Source organism: Daucus carota, chromosome 1, assembly GCF_001625215.2.
Source record: "Daucus carota subsp. sativus chromosome 1, DH1 v3.0, whole genome shotgun sequence".
Classification (NCBI taxonomy): Eukaryota; Viridiplantae; Streptophyta; class Magnoliopsida; order Apiales; family Apiaceae; genus Daucus; species Daucus carota.
The window spans coordinates 91,278-109,015 of record NC_030381.2 but is presented as its reverse complement, the minus strand read 5'-3'; the positions used below and the strand labels follow the sequence as shown (position 1 = coordinate 109,015).

At 35.2% G+C, this 17,738-nt stretch overlaps 1 protein-coding gene across 1 annotated transcript; it reads right to left on the bottom strand.

Moving 5' to 3' along the window:
- Positions 1-1,199: 1,199 nt before the first annotated feature.
- On the bottom strand, positions 1,200-4,674 carry LOC108204847 (MDIS1-interacting receptor like kinase 2). Its single transcript, XM_017374489.2, has 2 exons — positions 2,131-4,674; positions 1,200-2,038 (listed from the first exon to the last, which is right to left on the bottom strand). The coding sequence occupies exons 1-2, from the start codon at positions 4,487-4,489 to the stop codon at positions 1,647-1,649; spliced, it is 2,751 nt and encodes a 916-aa protein (XP_017229978.1). The 5' UTR covers positions 4,490-4,674; the 3' UTR covers positions 1,200-1,646.
- Positions 4,675-17,738: the final 13,064 nt, after the last annotated feature.

Genomic DNA, 17,738 nt, shown 5'->3' with positions numbered 1-17,738 from the left:
GATAAATCTAAGCACTCTGCACACACTTCTCAGGCTAAAATCATTGATTTTATGCCTTCTATTTCTCAAAGTCAGCTTGATGTGACTCCAGTAAATGTGGAGTCACAGCCCCCTTCTACATAAAATCTCACGGGTGGATCAATCAATCCACCCGTATTTTTAATACTTGGTGTTTTTCTGATTTATTGTTTTTAAGTGTTCTTGTTCTTGAATCTTTTAATTTGTAAAAGATTGTATTCAACCCTCCCTTCTACAATCTTTCTTATAGTTAGTGTAAAATAACATAATTTTTTCTATATTTGTTCGACTCGATCATTCTCGTAGATGCCGTATGACTATTATTTATTAAATTATCTTGTTTTCTTAAAAAAAACCAGTTTACTACGATAATTTTTTGTTAGATCTTGAGAAAAGTTATTTATCATCTTAAACTTATCATAACATTCTTATTCAATCATTTTTACGTCACCTACTGTTTGTTTTTCTTCACAAAATTTTGTTCATCTATCTTAAAGTTTTGACACATAATAAACATCCAAATCAGCTACCAAAAAGGTGAAATTGGTGAAGTATTTCGACAATCATGAAACTTAAATTATATGACTTGAAATAACAACTAGCAAGAGGAAGTAGAATTTAATAAATAAAATGATTGTGACACGATTTTGTACTGTAACTTTCTTTCACCTGCTTGATTTGCAGCTGGCTAGCTGCTTATTTTTGTTTTACAATTTTAAGTTTTGAGTGAGTTACATTCCCATATATTTTATTAATTTACAAGTGACGGTCGAACATGTAGTATAAAATAACAAAAAATAACATAAAATATCAACACAACATAGGACCGTAGACTTAACAACTATTTATAAAAATATAACTATTATTCTAAAAATAAATCCTTATTAGATTTATTTGTATGATCAATGATACAATATATGTTTCAATACATTACTATAATAATTTATTGGAGACAAAGACATGTTATAAGATTAGAAAAAAAACATAAACACATATAATAAATAAATTTACGAATTTAATAAACAAATGAAATATAATTATGTAAGATACCGTGTGCCAAGCACGGGCAAAATTACTAGTTATTATGTAACACAAATATTTTATACATTACTCTGTCAAAAAAAAAAAAATATTTTATACATTATTGTTTTGTGTTCTATGGCCATTTTCAGAGCATCTGAAATCTAAATTCTAAGCCTTAGATGTTTGCTTGGGTGCTTGAGAGAGATGAATTAACTTGACAAGTTTAAACTGCTTCATCTAGAGAGCCCTCCCCGGCTGCCACACATACACCATGTCGCCATATATTTAGTTTTGTTTCCGTTGCTGTCTATTAGAGCCTTGGCAAAGAATGAAATATTCAAAAAATCAATATGATGACCCTGGTAACATAATACATATAATCACTATTTCTTGAAACTAAGCTTAAGCATATCTTCATTTCTTATTCCTCTGGTATGAGAAATTTCCCGCATTTAGAGGTCAGATGCACATAATCACAGTGTAGTTCTTATAGATCTTAAATTTATGTAAACAAGATATTTGCATTTCAATTCACGTGAGAAGTATGCATTAAGCCTGTCCAGGTCTAGACAAAATTTGCTGACTCAAATGGACTTGGAGAGGGATCAATGCAATGACTGATCGCGTCTGGGGTCAAGCAGTTGGCTCAAAGTAATCATGTGGAATGCAGTTTGCAGGGGTGGCCTTCGTTTCGATAGCTGAAGAGATACTTGTCTAAATGTTGGCCGACATTGTGGAATAAGATGCAAGCATGCCAATGCAATCTTTATAATGTAGACCATTTCTTCCGCCACATGAGTTTTTGGAGATGGGAGACGCTGATCCACAACATCCTTGACGAGAGTTTCATCAACACTTGACTGAAAACTCCGCGCTGATGAGGTTGATAAGGATGAAACAAGATCGCCTGGATGCCTCCCCATAATCACTTCCATCGCCAAAATTCCAAAGCTATAGACATCACATTTCTCGTCAACATTCATTGTGTAAGCAAGTTCTGCAAGCACCCAATCAGATGACTAACTTAAGATAGTGGAGCCAAATGATTTAAGATGTTCAGAGTTAGATAAATTACAATGATATACATACCAGGAGCAGAATACCCATAAGTTCCTGCAAATGATGTCCAGTTAGAAGAGTTGGGCTTCAAAAATCTTGCTGTGCCAAAATCAGAGATATGAGCCACAGAATTGGAGTCCAGAAGAATGTTCTTGCTTGATAAATCGCGGTGTATTATTGAAGGCTTGCAATCATGATGCATATAGGATAATCCGCTGACTACATCTTTTATGACATTTAGTCGCTGAATCCACTCAAAATTTGCTGCAATTTTCTGATTGTTCAGTATGTTTGAAAGGCTCCCTCTTTCCAAGAACTCGTAAATTAAAAAAGACTGCTGTGGTTTGGAACAGAATCCATAAAGCTTCACAATGTTACGATGCTTGATGGAAGTCAAGGTGCGGATTTCATTTGTGAAACTCTTCAGATCAGGCAACATCTCGTCTTCTGGTGCATGAAGTCTCTTGATAGCCCAATTCTGGCCACTTGGAAAATGTGCCTTATAAACACTTCCAGAGCCTCCTGTCCCGATGCAGTGGTCTGCATTGAAGTTGTCTGTGGCTCTCACTATCTCTTCATATACGATCTTCGAGTCATAGCTCCATATTGTAAACAAATTTGTGTCCTCAATGGTTGCCTTAGTTTTTAAGTTCCGGGCTCTGTGATGAAGGTAATACACGATCAATGCCGAGATGTATAGAAAAATAGGAACAGCCAACAAAGAAAGCAATATCAATATGAAAAGTTTTCTGTGTTGTTTCTGCTTTCCTTCATCATGTTGTATGCCTGGGCATTTGTCCAAGCCAATTATATTGCCACACAACCCTTTGTTTTTTTCCAGTGCAGCTACTGGAGCCTCTCGAAAGGCTTTCGTGTCAGGAAGAGGACCTTCAAGTTGGTTGTAGGATATATCTACAGAGATTAGACTTTGCATTAGCTCAAAAGTTGATTTTATAGAACCATTGAGCTCATTATGCGAAATATTCAATGTCTCTAAACTTCTTAGTCCTCCAAGCACTTTTGGCACCTCACCAGTAAGCAAATTCCAACTAAGATCAAGATATTGCAGAGACTGTAGACTCCCAATTTCAGAAGGAATACGCCCTCTTATGCAATTCTGGCTCAAGTTCAAGTTCAACAAATGTCTGCACATTGCTAGGTTTTTTGGAATCAAGCCACTCAGATTATTGTTTCCCAAATTAAGATTGGCTAAATTTGGGAGTTTGGCAATGTCTGGAGGGATATCACCAGAAAGCTTGTTATCGTGCAATAAAAGCTCAAGCAGTGAAGCTAGATTTGCTAAACTGTTTGGAATACCCCCAACTAAATGGTTCCGTGAGAGGTCGAGTTCAACTAGAAGAGTAGCCTTTCCCAGCTCAGGTGATATCTGTCCAGACATATTATTATCAGATATCCTAAGGCTAGTCAGGTTCTTGCAGAGCCCCCAATTTGAAGATACCTTGCCATAAAACTTATTGCGGCTCAAATCAACATAATTTAAATGTGGGTATACACCAAAAGCTTCAGAGATGTCTCCAGTAAGTTGATTCCCATCAAGCCTAAGCCTATATAAGCTAGTACAATTTTTTAAGCTTCTTGGAACCGGGCCTGTGAACCGATTGTTTGGTACAGTGAACTTTTCAAGCAAACCACCAGCGCAGATATTGTCTGGTAAAGGACCTGTCAGAAGGTTTTCACTCATACGGAAAGCTACTAAACGCGTGAGATTATTAAATTCTAGTGGCAGAGTACCGGTGAGATTATTACTCGACAATCTCAGGTAGGCTAGGTTCTTAAGTTTTCCAAGTTCAGATGGAATTGAACCGGACAAAAAGTTCAAATGTAGGAACAAACTGTCGAGCATTGTCAGATTTCCAAGAGTTGGAGGAATGTGTCCAGATAACTGATTTTCATAGAGCTGTATAACTCTGAGATTCCGTAAATCTCCAACAGAATCCGGGATCTTACCAGTGAGACCATTTCTTGCCAATTCAAGATACATCAGATACTTCAGTTTTCCTATCTCTTGTGGGATTGTCCCATATATCGAATTGTTGAACAGGTCAATCTTTAAAAGATTAGGCAAAGATGAAAAATTGAGATCATGAAGCTTACCTCTTAAACCATAACTAGTAAGGCTTATACGTATCACATTTCCGCCTCTGCTGCAACTAATACCAATCCACTTACTGCATGGACTATTTCCTTTCCACGACGCCACGACAGATTGGCTCTGGTTGTCGAAACCTGCTTTCCATGCTAATAGAGCCTTTGCCTGGTATGCGACTGGAGGAATACCAGAAGAAGCGTTGAGTTGTTCACTACATGCAAGCAGGAAAAAGTTGATGAATGCTAGGATTAATGAGAGTTTCTTATTGCTAAGAGGCATTACTTTAGGTATGTTACAATAAACAATAATAGAAAATATAAATTTCTGTGTGGGGGGAACTCAAGGAGAATAAATTAGACCAGAAAAGAAAAGAAAATATGGGGTGAAAGATGATCTTTTTTCTTGTGCTAGACTCTATTGGAAGTCATTGGTTGTTAAGATGGTCTTCTGGGAGAGGTTAGGGCCACATGATATAGCAAGCAATTATAAAGTACTATGAATGAAGAAATTTTTGTTTGATTCTTTGGAGAGTTGTGGTGGACAAGTCAGAAAAAAACTGCTGGCTTTTTTGGAGTCAATTATTTGACTTTGTTTTCTACATGTACATGGAAATTAACCAGCAGAACAGAAGCAATAATATCTAGAGTTGATGAAAAATAAAGCTAGCCGACCTCTATTTTATTATTTATTTCAATTTAAAAAACTGAAACAAATGGAGTTGACCCCAGAGCTAGCAAGACAAAAAAAGAAGGATCTGAAAGGATCTAAAGGAAGACCTACTATATACAAGTCAATGCTGGAGTATGAATACTGAATAATATCCTATCAATGCAGAGCTGTGCTTGCTTAAGATCTTTTCTATTAATATTATACTTTGGCAGTATCTCTTTAATCATAAGATAAATTTCTCAAATCTCTAAGTAATACCCTCTATGTTCCAAAATGATAACATCAGATCTTCCTTTTAGTTTATCTAGATTACTCCAGTCCCAATGAAATCAAGAAGAAAACTTTAAGTTTCTAAAGATGCAAGGGAGGGGACCTATGAATTGTTCAAATAATTATACAGCCAAGAAGGGTAATACAGTATTTACATGTTTACATTTATCTATATGACAAAATACAAATTTTGTCAGCAAGTAAATCTTGAATGGAATCTTTACTGTGAAATTATTTTGCATAATAATTTTGTCTACCTATAGCCAAAGGCCATACATGTTTTTATAGTTGGGTGATCTTGAAATATTCACAGGGGGTGTTTGGTTCATGGTTAATGAGCCCGGTTAACGGGAATCGGAACCTCAATCCCATGCACAGGTGTTTGGATTAGCTATTTGGTGCTATGGAATGGGAACCTCAATCCTTTTAGGTGGTTAAATCATACCCTTCCCAGTTCCCACCCCTGGGTTTCCATATTATTCTCATTCCCGTTAACCCCCATTCCCATACCCTCCATTCCCATTCCTGATTCCCAATCCCAACCTTAATCCAAACAGCACCATAGATTTCACACCATGGTTCTCTTATGGAGAGAAAAGACTTATTTTACCTAGAATTATTTTAAGACCCCTCTAATTATTTATATGTTTTCTTTCTCCCTCTGTTTAATTTCATATCTCAGAAGAAAGTGTGTTGAAGTTCGGCCATTGATGGAAATTGGAAAGACCTGGAATTAAGATATGTCTAACATGAACTAGCTTTGGTTGTGTATGATAATCAAAACACAAAAAATCTATGGCTTAACATAAAGTCAATGCGGAATTGACATTTATATTACACTTCTAGATTCTGTGAACAATATTCTAAACTACTGTATAGCTTATTTGATTATTGCCATGAACTTCAGATGTAAACTGCACAGGGATCAAAGTGTCAGTTGATTATATACTAAAGCTGATGGGAAGGCACTAGTTATCAAATCAAATGGTGTTAACCGGCTCCTGATCAGTGTCCTTCCTAGCAGCATTTTTGGTCCTGGTGACTTGTTCCATCTTTAGTTCATGCTTTTACAGGGCCTGTGAATCGGTTGTTTCATACAGTGAACTTTTCAAGGAAGCCACCAGCACATATATTGTCCGATAAAGGACCCGTCACAAGGTTTTCACTCGTACGAAAAGCTACTAAAAACTTTACAGACAAGAGTTGGAGTAATGGGTCGAGCTGGTTTTCATAGAATTGTATAACTCTGAGATGCGGTAAATCTCAAATAGAATCCGGGATCTGAGATGGCTGGTTTTTATGTGAAATTATTATTATTTGTCTTTAAAAAACCCCATATTAGTTATAGTAAGGTCAGGCCGTCAGCCTAAATATTAAGCTTGGATAACTTCAGAAACAAGTAATTTGTTAGGCAAGGGATATATAATCACAAACCCTACTTGCTGCTTCATCATACGTTTAAAAATCTAGATGCTAGACACCAGACATATTAAACCTAAGATATATAGTGTATTATTGTGAAGAAATATTTCTTCAAAGGAAGAATATTGGAAAGAGAAGGCTGCCAATGTGAATGTTTGAAGATACCAGGGGTTTGTTTCGACCCCTCTGATGAACAACTTGTTACATATTACCTGACAGAAAAAAAACGAGGGAAGGCCACTCCAATGCAATCATCTAATGACACGGTTGGAGATTTACGATGATGATCTGATGCCATGGGAGGTTCTCAAAGAAGATAATCCCTGCTGGAGACAAAGCTTGGGACAGGTTAGATGATGTGATTTTGGACTTTTCTTCTCCCGATTTGTCCGACTTATGGCCTGTTGAAACACAAGAGCAGTCTTGTCCCTAGCAGAGGATGAATTAGGGCGAGAAAGACTACGAGGAATGTCTAAGTGGGAAGCAACGGTGCATTTAAAGTAATAAAATTGTTACTGGGAGGACTTTTGTTGGTACTTCTATTTTGTTTGTAATAGCTAGGATTAGACATATATATTATCAATCAAGGAGCAGCATTTTGCATAATTTTTGTTATGGCTGCTAGTTTCATCTCTGCTTCAGATGTGTAATTCCTACTCCCCTCTGTTTAACCATCTCTGTGGTAGAAATCAATCAGTTTAAGCTTTCCAGGGAATTGCGATATCCAGTCATAAAACAAACAGATCAGTTAATAAAACTGAAGAAACTCACATTCCAACAAACTTTATAAAAGGAAAAACTTCGTAGATGCCAACATTGAATCCAAGCATCTGGCTACACTTGGAATGCAACCTGGTTGCAAATTGAGGCAACTCCTAACTGTTTTTACAATTTTTATCCCAAATAAGCAAGACTAAAGCAAAATATATGAACTCCAGTAGAAAAGGAAGTTAAGCATCGCAGCATTGTAATAGCACTGAACTGTGTTTTTGTGCAATCCCACATTCCACCTCATAAAAGGATCTCATTTACTCTTACACATGAACCTCTTTTCTTGATTTGATTATGGCTATCACACAAGAAAGAGTGAAATTCATGAGCTGAAGAAAATTTAACAGAGAACCAAAGTGTTGCTTAAATCTTATATAAATTTATAATGCAGAGGCCTGCATGTCAAGCTGATACAAACAAGTGACTCAAATCTTGCACTACAAATTTCTGATGCAGACTCCTGCGAGTTTAACATGGAAAGCTGCCAATCACCGATTTGTTTTAGCTGCAACATTGACAACTAATGATCAAGCAAGAAACCTAAAGATTGCATGAGCTACTCTTTTCCTCATACATTTTATCTTTGATGAAACATTTTCATGCATAACAACAAAAAATATAATGTAAGTGCCTGCGGTCTCAGCTTAAGCCAAATAATGGAATTTGTTAATTATATCCCATTACAATTATCAATATATCCTTCTTTATTCAAATATTATAAATATGCCCTATTCTTAAGCTCTGATTTATGTATAATTCCTCTGCAAGCATCGCAGCACAGGAAGCCTGTGAGAAGTTTCATGCTCGTGTAATTATTTTTTATATGTCAAGCTGTAACGTGATCCTTTCTGAGATAAAAAAGTAGTCAAAATTCGTCGACGTGCTTTGATTGTGAGTTTTGTGGCATACTTATTCTTTCCTCTCATGAAAGATTAGCGATTATATCAATATGTGTTTGTTCATCAATTATTTATTTGTTCGCGCCATTCTGGCGTTAACACATTTTCACTGATTATACTCTTATGAAAAATTATTATGTATTTTATCTAATCTTGTCCTGCACTCTATGCAGATTGGTCTTTTTATTCATTATGGCATCTCTAGGCTTCCTTTTATCCCTACAATTTGGGATCTCTCTCTGCTTCCGTTGTGGTAACTGTTATAGCCAGATTTGGCTAGGTCCTTGTTGGCCGGGTATGTACTTAGTTTAACTAAGTAAGACATGAATTGGGCTAAGAGTCCTATAAGAGGTATCGGGACGCGCCCTCCTACTTACAAATGAGGGACGCGACCGACCCTTGAAGACACCAATCTGAACGGAAGGGCGCAGCCCTCCGTGGCGTGACTAATCCGCCGATGTTGCGTGAAGAAGACGCGTCCTCCGAGTCACAAGGAGGGACGCCTCACTTGAGAATGTTGATGGAAAGACGCGACCGACCCTCCGTCCACCCTGTTATGACCAAAATTGGTCATGGTGTTGGAGGAGGGCGCGCCCTCTTCGGAGGTGACCGAGGGTCGCGGTCCTTGTAAGAAATGGACCATAAGATGAAGACCAAGGGCGCGCCCTTAGCGGGACGATCCCCTGGGCGCGGCCTTCGGATATTAGAAGACATGTCTGACCTGTTGTTGAAACGACTAATGGGACAAGACAGCGAAGACAAAGGGCGCGCCCTCAGGGGTCGCGCCCACATGTGGACGCATTGTGTGAGAGGATGAGTGAGTCTCAGTGACGACCCTTCCGAGGGATACGAAGACTTATCCCTCCGGGGGATATGAAGACCTACCCCTCCAGGGTATATGACGACCCTTCTGAGGGATATGAAGACTAGTGCCAGGCTCATCTGGAAGTTATCAGGCTCATCTGGTAGTTCCCGGGTTACGACCGGGCGTGATCTATAATCCCCAATCCTGCTATCTGCCGGGTTGTCCTCGTGCGGGGGCTTGGGGTGATCACGGTTGTAGAAGGCCCTCAGGGGTGACATGAAGGCCGATCATATGTCTGGGTCCTGTATTCTGGTGAGTTAGCCCTCATTGGGGGACTGAGACGATCGTGTAACTTGGCTCCTTACTTGCCTGACCTCTTAGTGAGAACCTTCACTAAGGGGGAAGGGCGCGCCCTACACCTCAGGGAATTGGTCACGGCTCTACCAGACGTCTCCTCCATGCTACGAAAAGTAGCGGTTAGTGTCATCTCTCGTAGTGGGGATGATGCCGTATCCGTGATGTACTTGGACTAGGAGTCTGAGGTAGTTGGCCTCAAGGCTTAATTCTAACTGGAGTAGGACTCTGAAGGCGTTGGACGTCTAAGAGATAAGTCACCACCTCCGGGTTGGTCTTATCCCCAAGAGTTCTAGTCCTGATCAAACTAGGAGTCTTGGTAATAGAACTACGTACGGCTTGATCCCCTATAAATATAGGGGTACGTAGGCACATTGGGGGATCATGAGTTGAGAGCACGTGAGACCAACTCAAAACCCTAATCTCAGCCACCCCCTAAAACAAACAACCACCACTCTCCGGCGACCAAAACCACCGTCACGGATCTTGATTCCGGCCATGAACCTCATCTTTGTTGATTACCAAATTCCTCTGTAAATTATTTTTAAAATTTTCTTTTTCTATATAAAAGTATAACATTTATACTTTTATACAAAAAAAGAAAATCTTAAAAATAAGTTGTAGAACTATGTTTTATAAGTGTCTTAAAAAGCGTGTCGAGCAGTGAAAAAGAAACGTATACAATTGATTGGGACAGAGGGAGTATTTATTTTCTATATAGAACCAAGTGTTGAGTGATTAGCCGATCTTGAACAATGAATGTGTCCTTTGAGAAATTAGGTCCAAGTACAAGTGCGCCTGCGCCTATTTGGCTGATTACACTCAATGAGTAGACTGATGTCCACCTATACTCCCGGACCTCTCGTTTTTTTATATTTTTTTATTACTCGACACGTATTTTAAAACGTATATATAACATAGTTTCATAATATTTTTTTAAAATTTTTATTTTTCATATAAAAATTTAGATAGTAAATATTTATTCGTAAGAAAAAAGTTAAAAATTTAGATAGTAAATTTCGATGTAAACAATCGAGGGGACGGAGGGACTAGGGAGTAATATACAGTTGTAATTTATCATATAAAATTTACGACAAAAATCAAGCAAACTGTCAGATACACACACAACGCCCACGAGGTGGTATTAAAAGGACTAGTGCTGTGTTTGGTTGGGGTGAATGAAAATGGAGTGAATGGAATGAGATTTGAACTATAATTTAGTTGAATGTATAATAATTTCATTTCTTCCATCATTCCATATTTCCATTCCTATCACACTTAACTAGAGCTCAAACCTTCCATTTTGTGAAGGAATGCTCCATTCCTTATCATACCTATTTTCTACCTAAATCTTATCATACAAACTTTGCACTCACTTATTTTTTTTCAAAGTCCTCCCTCTTGCATTCTATTATTTTCTTTTACTTTTATTCATTCCATTCCATTCACCCCAACCAAACACAACATAAGGCTGTGTTCACTTCATGGAAAGGAATGAGAGGAGAATGAAATGAAAATTATATAGAAGTTTTAAGGAAAAAGAAGAAATTATGAAATAATAATGACAAAATATGAATGTAGTTAAATTTTTTGTGAGAAAGATTGTGAAGAAAAATGATGTTAAAATGGAATGAACATTCTTTCCAAAACATGTGGATTAGAGTTATATAGTTAAAATCGTAAGATTGGAATGATCGAAGGAATGAAAATTATGTACATGTTTTTTTATCAACACCATTTTAGAGTACAAAATTCATTTCATTCTCCCTCCATTCCATTCACTCCACAATGATGAGTCAATTTTTTAAAAATTTAAATCGTTCTTTTTGGTGAAATAGGAGATGGGTATATTGTTAAATTTTATTCAGTGACTAGTTGAGAAGCCGCGCGTTGCGGCGGCCTATAAAAATTATATTAATGATTCAAAATTAGTATTTGTAAGATAAAATAAATGTATGGCAGTCTATAAAAATTATATTAATGATTCAAAATTCATATTTGGAGAATAAAATAAATGTAATATTGTAAACATCTCGATGCAGTACCAATATTAATATATAAAATTAAAAAATTGGATTATAATTCATGAGTGGAAAAATGAAAATAAATTTCCACATATAATTAACGATTTAAAGCATGACGGATCTTAATTTAGTTGTGTTTTTTTTAAAGTAATCATGTTTTTCACTAACATTATCATTAATTTCCAAACACTACTTCTTAGACATATACACCATGCCCTCCATGTAAAAAACATACAGCTCTTTAATAGAACTGATTGATGACATCTAGCCATATACATTGATTGACCAATAAAATAAGCTTGCAAGAACATAAATGCGTAAAAGTCAAAAAGATATTGAGATGCAATTCCGAAACCATCCCCAGTTTTTAATAGGGATAAACATCATGTTCTAGTTATACGAACATTAATCATGTTGGGACGTATGAATTCCAATCCATACAGGTGTATATTATTGACCTCTTCTTCCAATTTTTTTGAATTGGTTGTTCGCAAAAATATCAATTTGAATTCATGAGATAGCAGTTTACTCCCGCATCCGACAAACTCTTGCTCTTGTCAATCAACCATCTCAATCGCAATTCAAAACATCAATCATATTGTAACAATATACTTATATAAAGTAGAAGCGAGGGGCGTGTAGGTGGCGATTCGTAGGGTTGTGGTATTTAGAGAGAGAATGTTGTGTTTAGATGATCCAAAACCCTACAGGATATAGGGATATTTATAGGTGCAGAGAGACTTGTGTGCTACTCTTTTCCATAATTAAATAATCTGAAATAGAATCAGATTAAAAAATTTGCAAACTACTATATTCCATAAATAATCTGAAATAGAATCAAATTAATTTATGCCAAGATATATACCATATCAATTAATCTGAAATAAAAAAAAGAGTTTTTATTTTTGCTATTTTTCATCCAAAAATTCCAAAAAAATAGAAAAATAGAACGGAGCTATCTGAGAGGCGCCACCTACACGCCCCTCGCAAATAATCTGAAACAGAATGAGATTAAAAAACTTGTAAACTACTATATTTCATAAATAATTTGAATCAGAATCAGATTAATTTATGCCAAGATATATACCATACCAATTAATCTGAAACAAAAAAAAGGAGTTTTTATTTTTGATAGTTTCATATAAAAATTCCAGAAAATCAGAAAAATTGAACGGAGCTATCTGAGAGGCGCCACCAATCAGATTAATTTATGCCAAGATATATACCATATCAATTAATCGGAAACAAAAAAAATGAATTTTTATTTTTGATAGTTTTCATCCAAAAATTCCAGAAAATTAGAAAAATTGCACAGAGCTATCTGAGAGGCGTCACCTACACGCCCCTCGCTTCTCCTTTATATAAGTATACTAGTTGAGAAGTCGCGCGTTGTGGAGGCCTATAAAAATTATATTAATGATTCAAAATTAATATTCATAACATAAAATAAATTTTTGACAGTCTATAAAAATTATATTAATCATTCAAAATTAATATTTATATAATAAAATAAATTTTATATTACAAACATCTCGATGCAATACCAATATTATTATATAAAATTAAAAATTGGACTATAATTCATGAGCAAAATAAATGAAAATTAATTCTACATATAATTACCGATTTAAAGCATGACGAATCTTAATTTTAGTTGTAATTTTTTAAAAGTAATCATGTTTTTCACTAACATTGACATTAATTTCCAAACACTATTTCTTAGACATACACACCATGCCCTACATGTAAAAAGTACGGCTCTGTAACAAAATTGATTGATGACATTTAGTCATATACATTGATTGACCAATAAAACAAACAGTAAGTTTGCAAGAACATAAGTGCGTAAAAATCAAAAAGATATTGAGATAGAACTTCGAAACCATCCCCATTTTAAATAGAGATAAACATTATGTTTAGTTTTACGACCATTAATCATGTCGGGACGTATCAATTCCAATCCATGCAAGTGTATATTAGTGATTCCTTCCTCCAAATTCTTTGGATTGGTTGTCCGCAAAAACATCAGTTTAAATTCATGAGATAGCAGTCTACTCCCACATCCGACAAACTCTTACTTTTATCATAGTGAAACTCATTATTATATTAGATGGAGAATATAAATAGGCAAAGAAAAATTGTTTATAAAATGTATACACCATGCCCTACATGTAAAAAGTACGGCTCTTTAACAAAATTGATTGATGACATCTAGTCATATACATTGATTGACCAATAAAACAAACAGTAAGTTTGCAAGAACATAAGTGCGTAAAAATCAAAAAGATATTGAGATGCAACTTCGAAACCATCCCCAGTTTAAATAGAGATAAACATTATGTTTAGTTTTACGACCATTAATCATGTCGGGACGTATCAATTCCAATCCATGCAGGTGTATATTAGTGATTCCTTCCTCCAAATTCTTTGGATTGGTTGTCCGCAAAACATCAGTTTAAATTCATGAGATAACAGTCTACTCCCACATCCGACAAACTCTTACTTTTATCATAGTGTAACTCATTATTATTTTGATGGAGAATATAAATAGGCAAAGAAAAATTGTTTATAAAACGTATTCGCCCCCTCACCGTATGTGTAGAACCATAGCTTCTCATGATAAAACGGGTTTACGATGTCATTGCATAAGAACGGCACCACCAGCGAGTAGGGTTGTGGTAGAGTAGTTGTGTTTAGATGATCCAAAACCCTACAACCTAGCTATAGGGGTATTTATAGGTGCAGAGAGACTTGTGTCCTACTCTTTTCCATAATTAAATAATCTGAAACAGATGCCGATTAAAAAACTTACAAGCTACTATATTCCATAAATAATCTGAAACAGAATCAGATTAATTTATGCCAAGATATATATTATATCAATTAATCTGAAACAAAATCTAAAATAGAATCAGATTAAAAAACTTGCAAGCTACTATATTCCATAAATAATCTGAAACAGAATCAGATTAATTTGATTAAAAAACTTGCAAGCTACTATATTCCATAAATAATCAGAAACGGAATCAGATTAATTTATGCCAATACATATATCATAACAGTTAATCTGAAACAAAAGAAAAAATAGTTTTTATTTGTGATATTTAATCCAAAAATTCCAGAAAATTAGAAAAATAGAACAGAGTTATTTGAGAGGCGCCACCTGCACGCCCCTCGCTCCTCCTTTATATAAGTATATTGATTGATTTGGTCTGGACATACCTTTACTGTTTGTCATCATTCAATTCAATCTGAACAGTATAAATCCCAAGGTGCTGGAATTGTAAATCGTTTGAATTATAATTACTATATTTAGAGCAAGTCCAACCGTGTCCTAATTGGAGCCTCAAATATAATATAATATATGATGTCCCAATGATTTTAGGACATGTTTATCTAAGTTCAGCTCCAACAATGTGCCTTATTTTTAATATATATTTAATATTTTATTATTAAAGATTATCTTTCATCGTTAAAGCACAATATTACAAAATAGAGAGAGAAAGAGAATGAGTATAAGATTTTATATTAAAATATAAGATAGGGCAAGGAGAGTGGTGCCCTATTAATAAGGCTTAAAGAGCTTGTCCTAGTGATATAAGGCATCACTGAGATATTGTTGGATCAACATTTTTCATCAAATGCTTCAAATTATGACTGAGGACATGTTATAAGGAATCTCTTGGACTTGCTCTTACGAAAGCCAGTTGTGGCAGCTTCTAATCGTGTAGAACTACTGCACATTCAAACTGCAATTTATGAACTATTTGTAATCCAGAAACCTAATATTATGCTGCAGGCAGCCTCATCAAGGTATGAATAAAGTGACAGAGGTCTCGGGCTTCAGGCGGAATAAATTGAAACTTAAAGAAATAGCTCTACCTTCTTCTTAGTTTACTCCTTTTTTCAATAGTGATTTTCAATGGTTCTATGGTGTGCCCATGGGCATACAATAATCACTAACTTTTATGAGAATGGTAAGTTTTGATTGGTGGATGAATAATAAATGTCGATGGCCCCCAGTATGCACACCAATTCCACCAATAAAAACGAGTCATTTTCATGAGAGTTAGTGCTTATTGTGTGCTCTTGAGCACACATTAGAAAGACCGTTTTCAATATAACACAGCATGTCACTACTTTTCGTCATAGTATTTGGATTTATTTTTAGTGGCATATGTTGTCATGTCATGAGTGGACACTTGGTCTTTATATAGGTTATTGTTGTTGAACGTGAATGAGCTGTTTTTTGATTCTTTTACCAAAACACACATTAACATAGCCCGTTATTTTTTATTAACAAGTTACTTATTTTTGAGTCACCATTATGCATGTTCTAAATCATTAGATCTATCAATAAAAATTAGTTTTCTTTCATTTCAATACGTCTCTCTCCTCTATCCTCTTCATTTTCCTCCAGTAATAATTCAAATATATTAATATTTTAATAATAAGGCACAATAATGAAGTATGTTGTTGGAGTTAATACATTAAAATGATGTCCTAAATCACTAGAACACTATTTTTTATTATATTTATAAGGCAATAACTAGAATATTGTTGGATTTGCTCTTATAAAATACTTCAAGCTTATCATTTAACCGATGCATGCATAATGATGATCTACCCACCATATTTCTTATAACGTGCGTATTTCAAGTGTTTCGTCTCATTCATTTAATATTATGCCAAAAAGTTTAAATTATAACAGTCCCCCTCAAACTTGACTTTACATTCCGAGCTTGATTTTCATTTCTAAAAACCATCAGGTTTTAACGGCTTTGTGAAAATATCTACAAAATTTTCTTTCATCCGGCAGTGCACCAGCTCCACGATTTTATCATTCACTTGTTCTAGAAAAAAGTGATATTTTATGTTGATATGCTTGCTCTGACTCCCTCAAACTTTGAAAGGCATATGTTAAGCCTATTTGTATTTAAGAGTATCAACTCAACTCTGATAAGAAAGAAAGTAAATTAGCAAGCACTATTGAAGGAATCCGTACGAAGAACGTCAAGTGATTTATTAAAATCATATGTCTGAAGAATTTTAGGATGCTGCTGCACACCACTGAAAGAAGTTCATTAATATGTTCAAGCCTCAGTGTACAAATAATATTTTGTAGCACGTCCAGAAGTCCAGAAGGTATAAAGTTTTAATACTTTATTTATTCAGAAGATTCCAAACTATTTCTACTTATGAAGAAGAACTACGAAGACAAAGACTCGATGAACAAGCCACTTCACAAATGTTTAATTGATAAAGAATATTTGATTCAGCTAGATACAGATGAACCAGACAGTACATTTGTGTGTCAGCTACTCCGATTAAATATTCTGCATCAACAATAGGTGGTCGTTCAATCAAGACAAAGAATCAGATCTTTTAAAGGAAGACAGAAGACCTGCTACTGAAGCTGTGCTCAATATAATTATTCTTTTAATTAATCCACATCTCAAAATAATTATATAAGTTATGTAATTTATTTATTAAATTAATTCACACTCGAATTAATTTAATTTATGAATTTATATAATTAATATAATTAAGTGGATAATTATTGAATTAATTATATAGGAAAAATCAATTGTAATATGGTTTTTGAGCACGGTATGACAATCTAATTGATTGTCATACCGCACTTTGCATTCTGCCTTAGTCAGGAGGCATGACAAACCAAAGGTTTGTCATACCGAATGACTTAGGCATGACAATGGGTCATTGTCATACCGAAGTCACAAGGTATGACAAATCCTTGGATTGTCATACCGTTTGTCATACCACTTCAAGCCTTAGCCTCCAAGTTTCGATTGTCATACCTTCCCACTGATTGTCATACCGTTTGTCATACGGATGTCATACCTATTCAAAATCAGCATGACAATGCTTGTAATTGTCATACCTTCCCACTGATTGTCATTCTGATTGTCATACCTTCCCTTAGATTGTCATACCTTCTCATTTGTGCCATGACAATGCTTGTAATTGTCATACCTTTTGTCATAGCACTTGTGTAATTGTCATAGAGCTTCCTAAGGGTTGTCATGCCTAGCTTTGTCATATTAGTTCAATGGTTTGCCTATAAATATGGCTTCACCACTTCATTTGTTCAATGTTCATTGCATTGTAAAGCTTTCAAGTTGTGCTAAACTTGCTATTGTTTAATCCACAGTTTTCTGTGCTTTGATCACTCGGTTGTTTTAATCCGCTAAGTTAGAATACTTCCTGTCGAATTTATTCTACGAACTAGTGGACTTTAAAACGAACCATATTAATTATATAACGACTTAAAAATTGTTATATTAATTAATTTA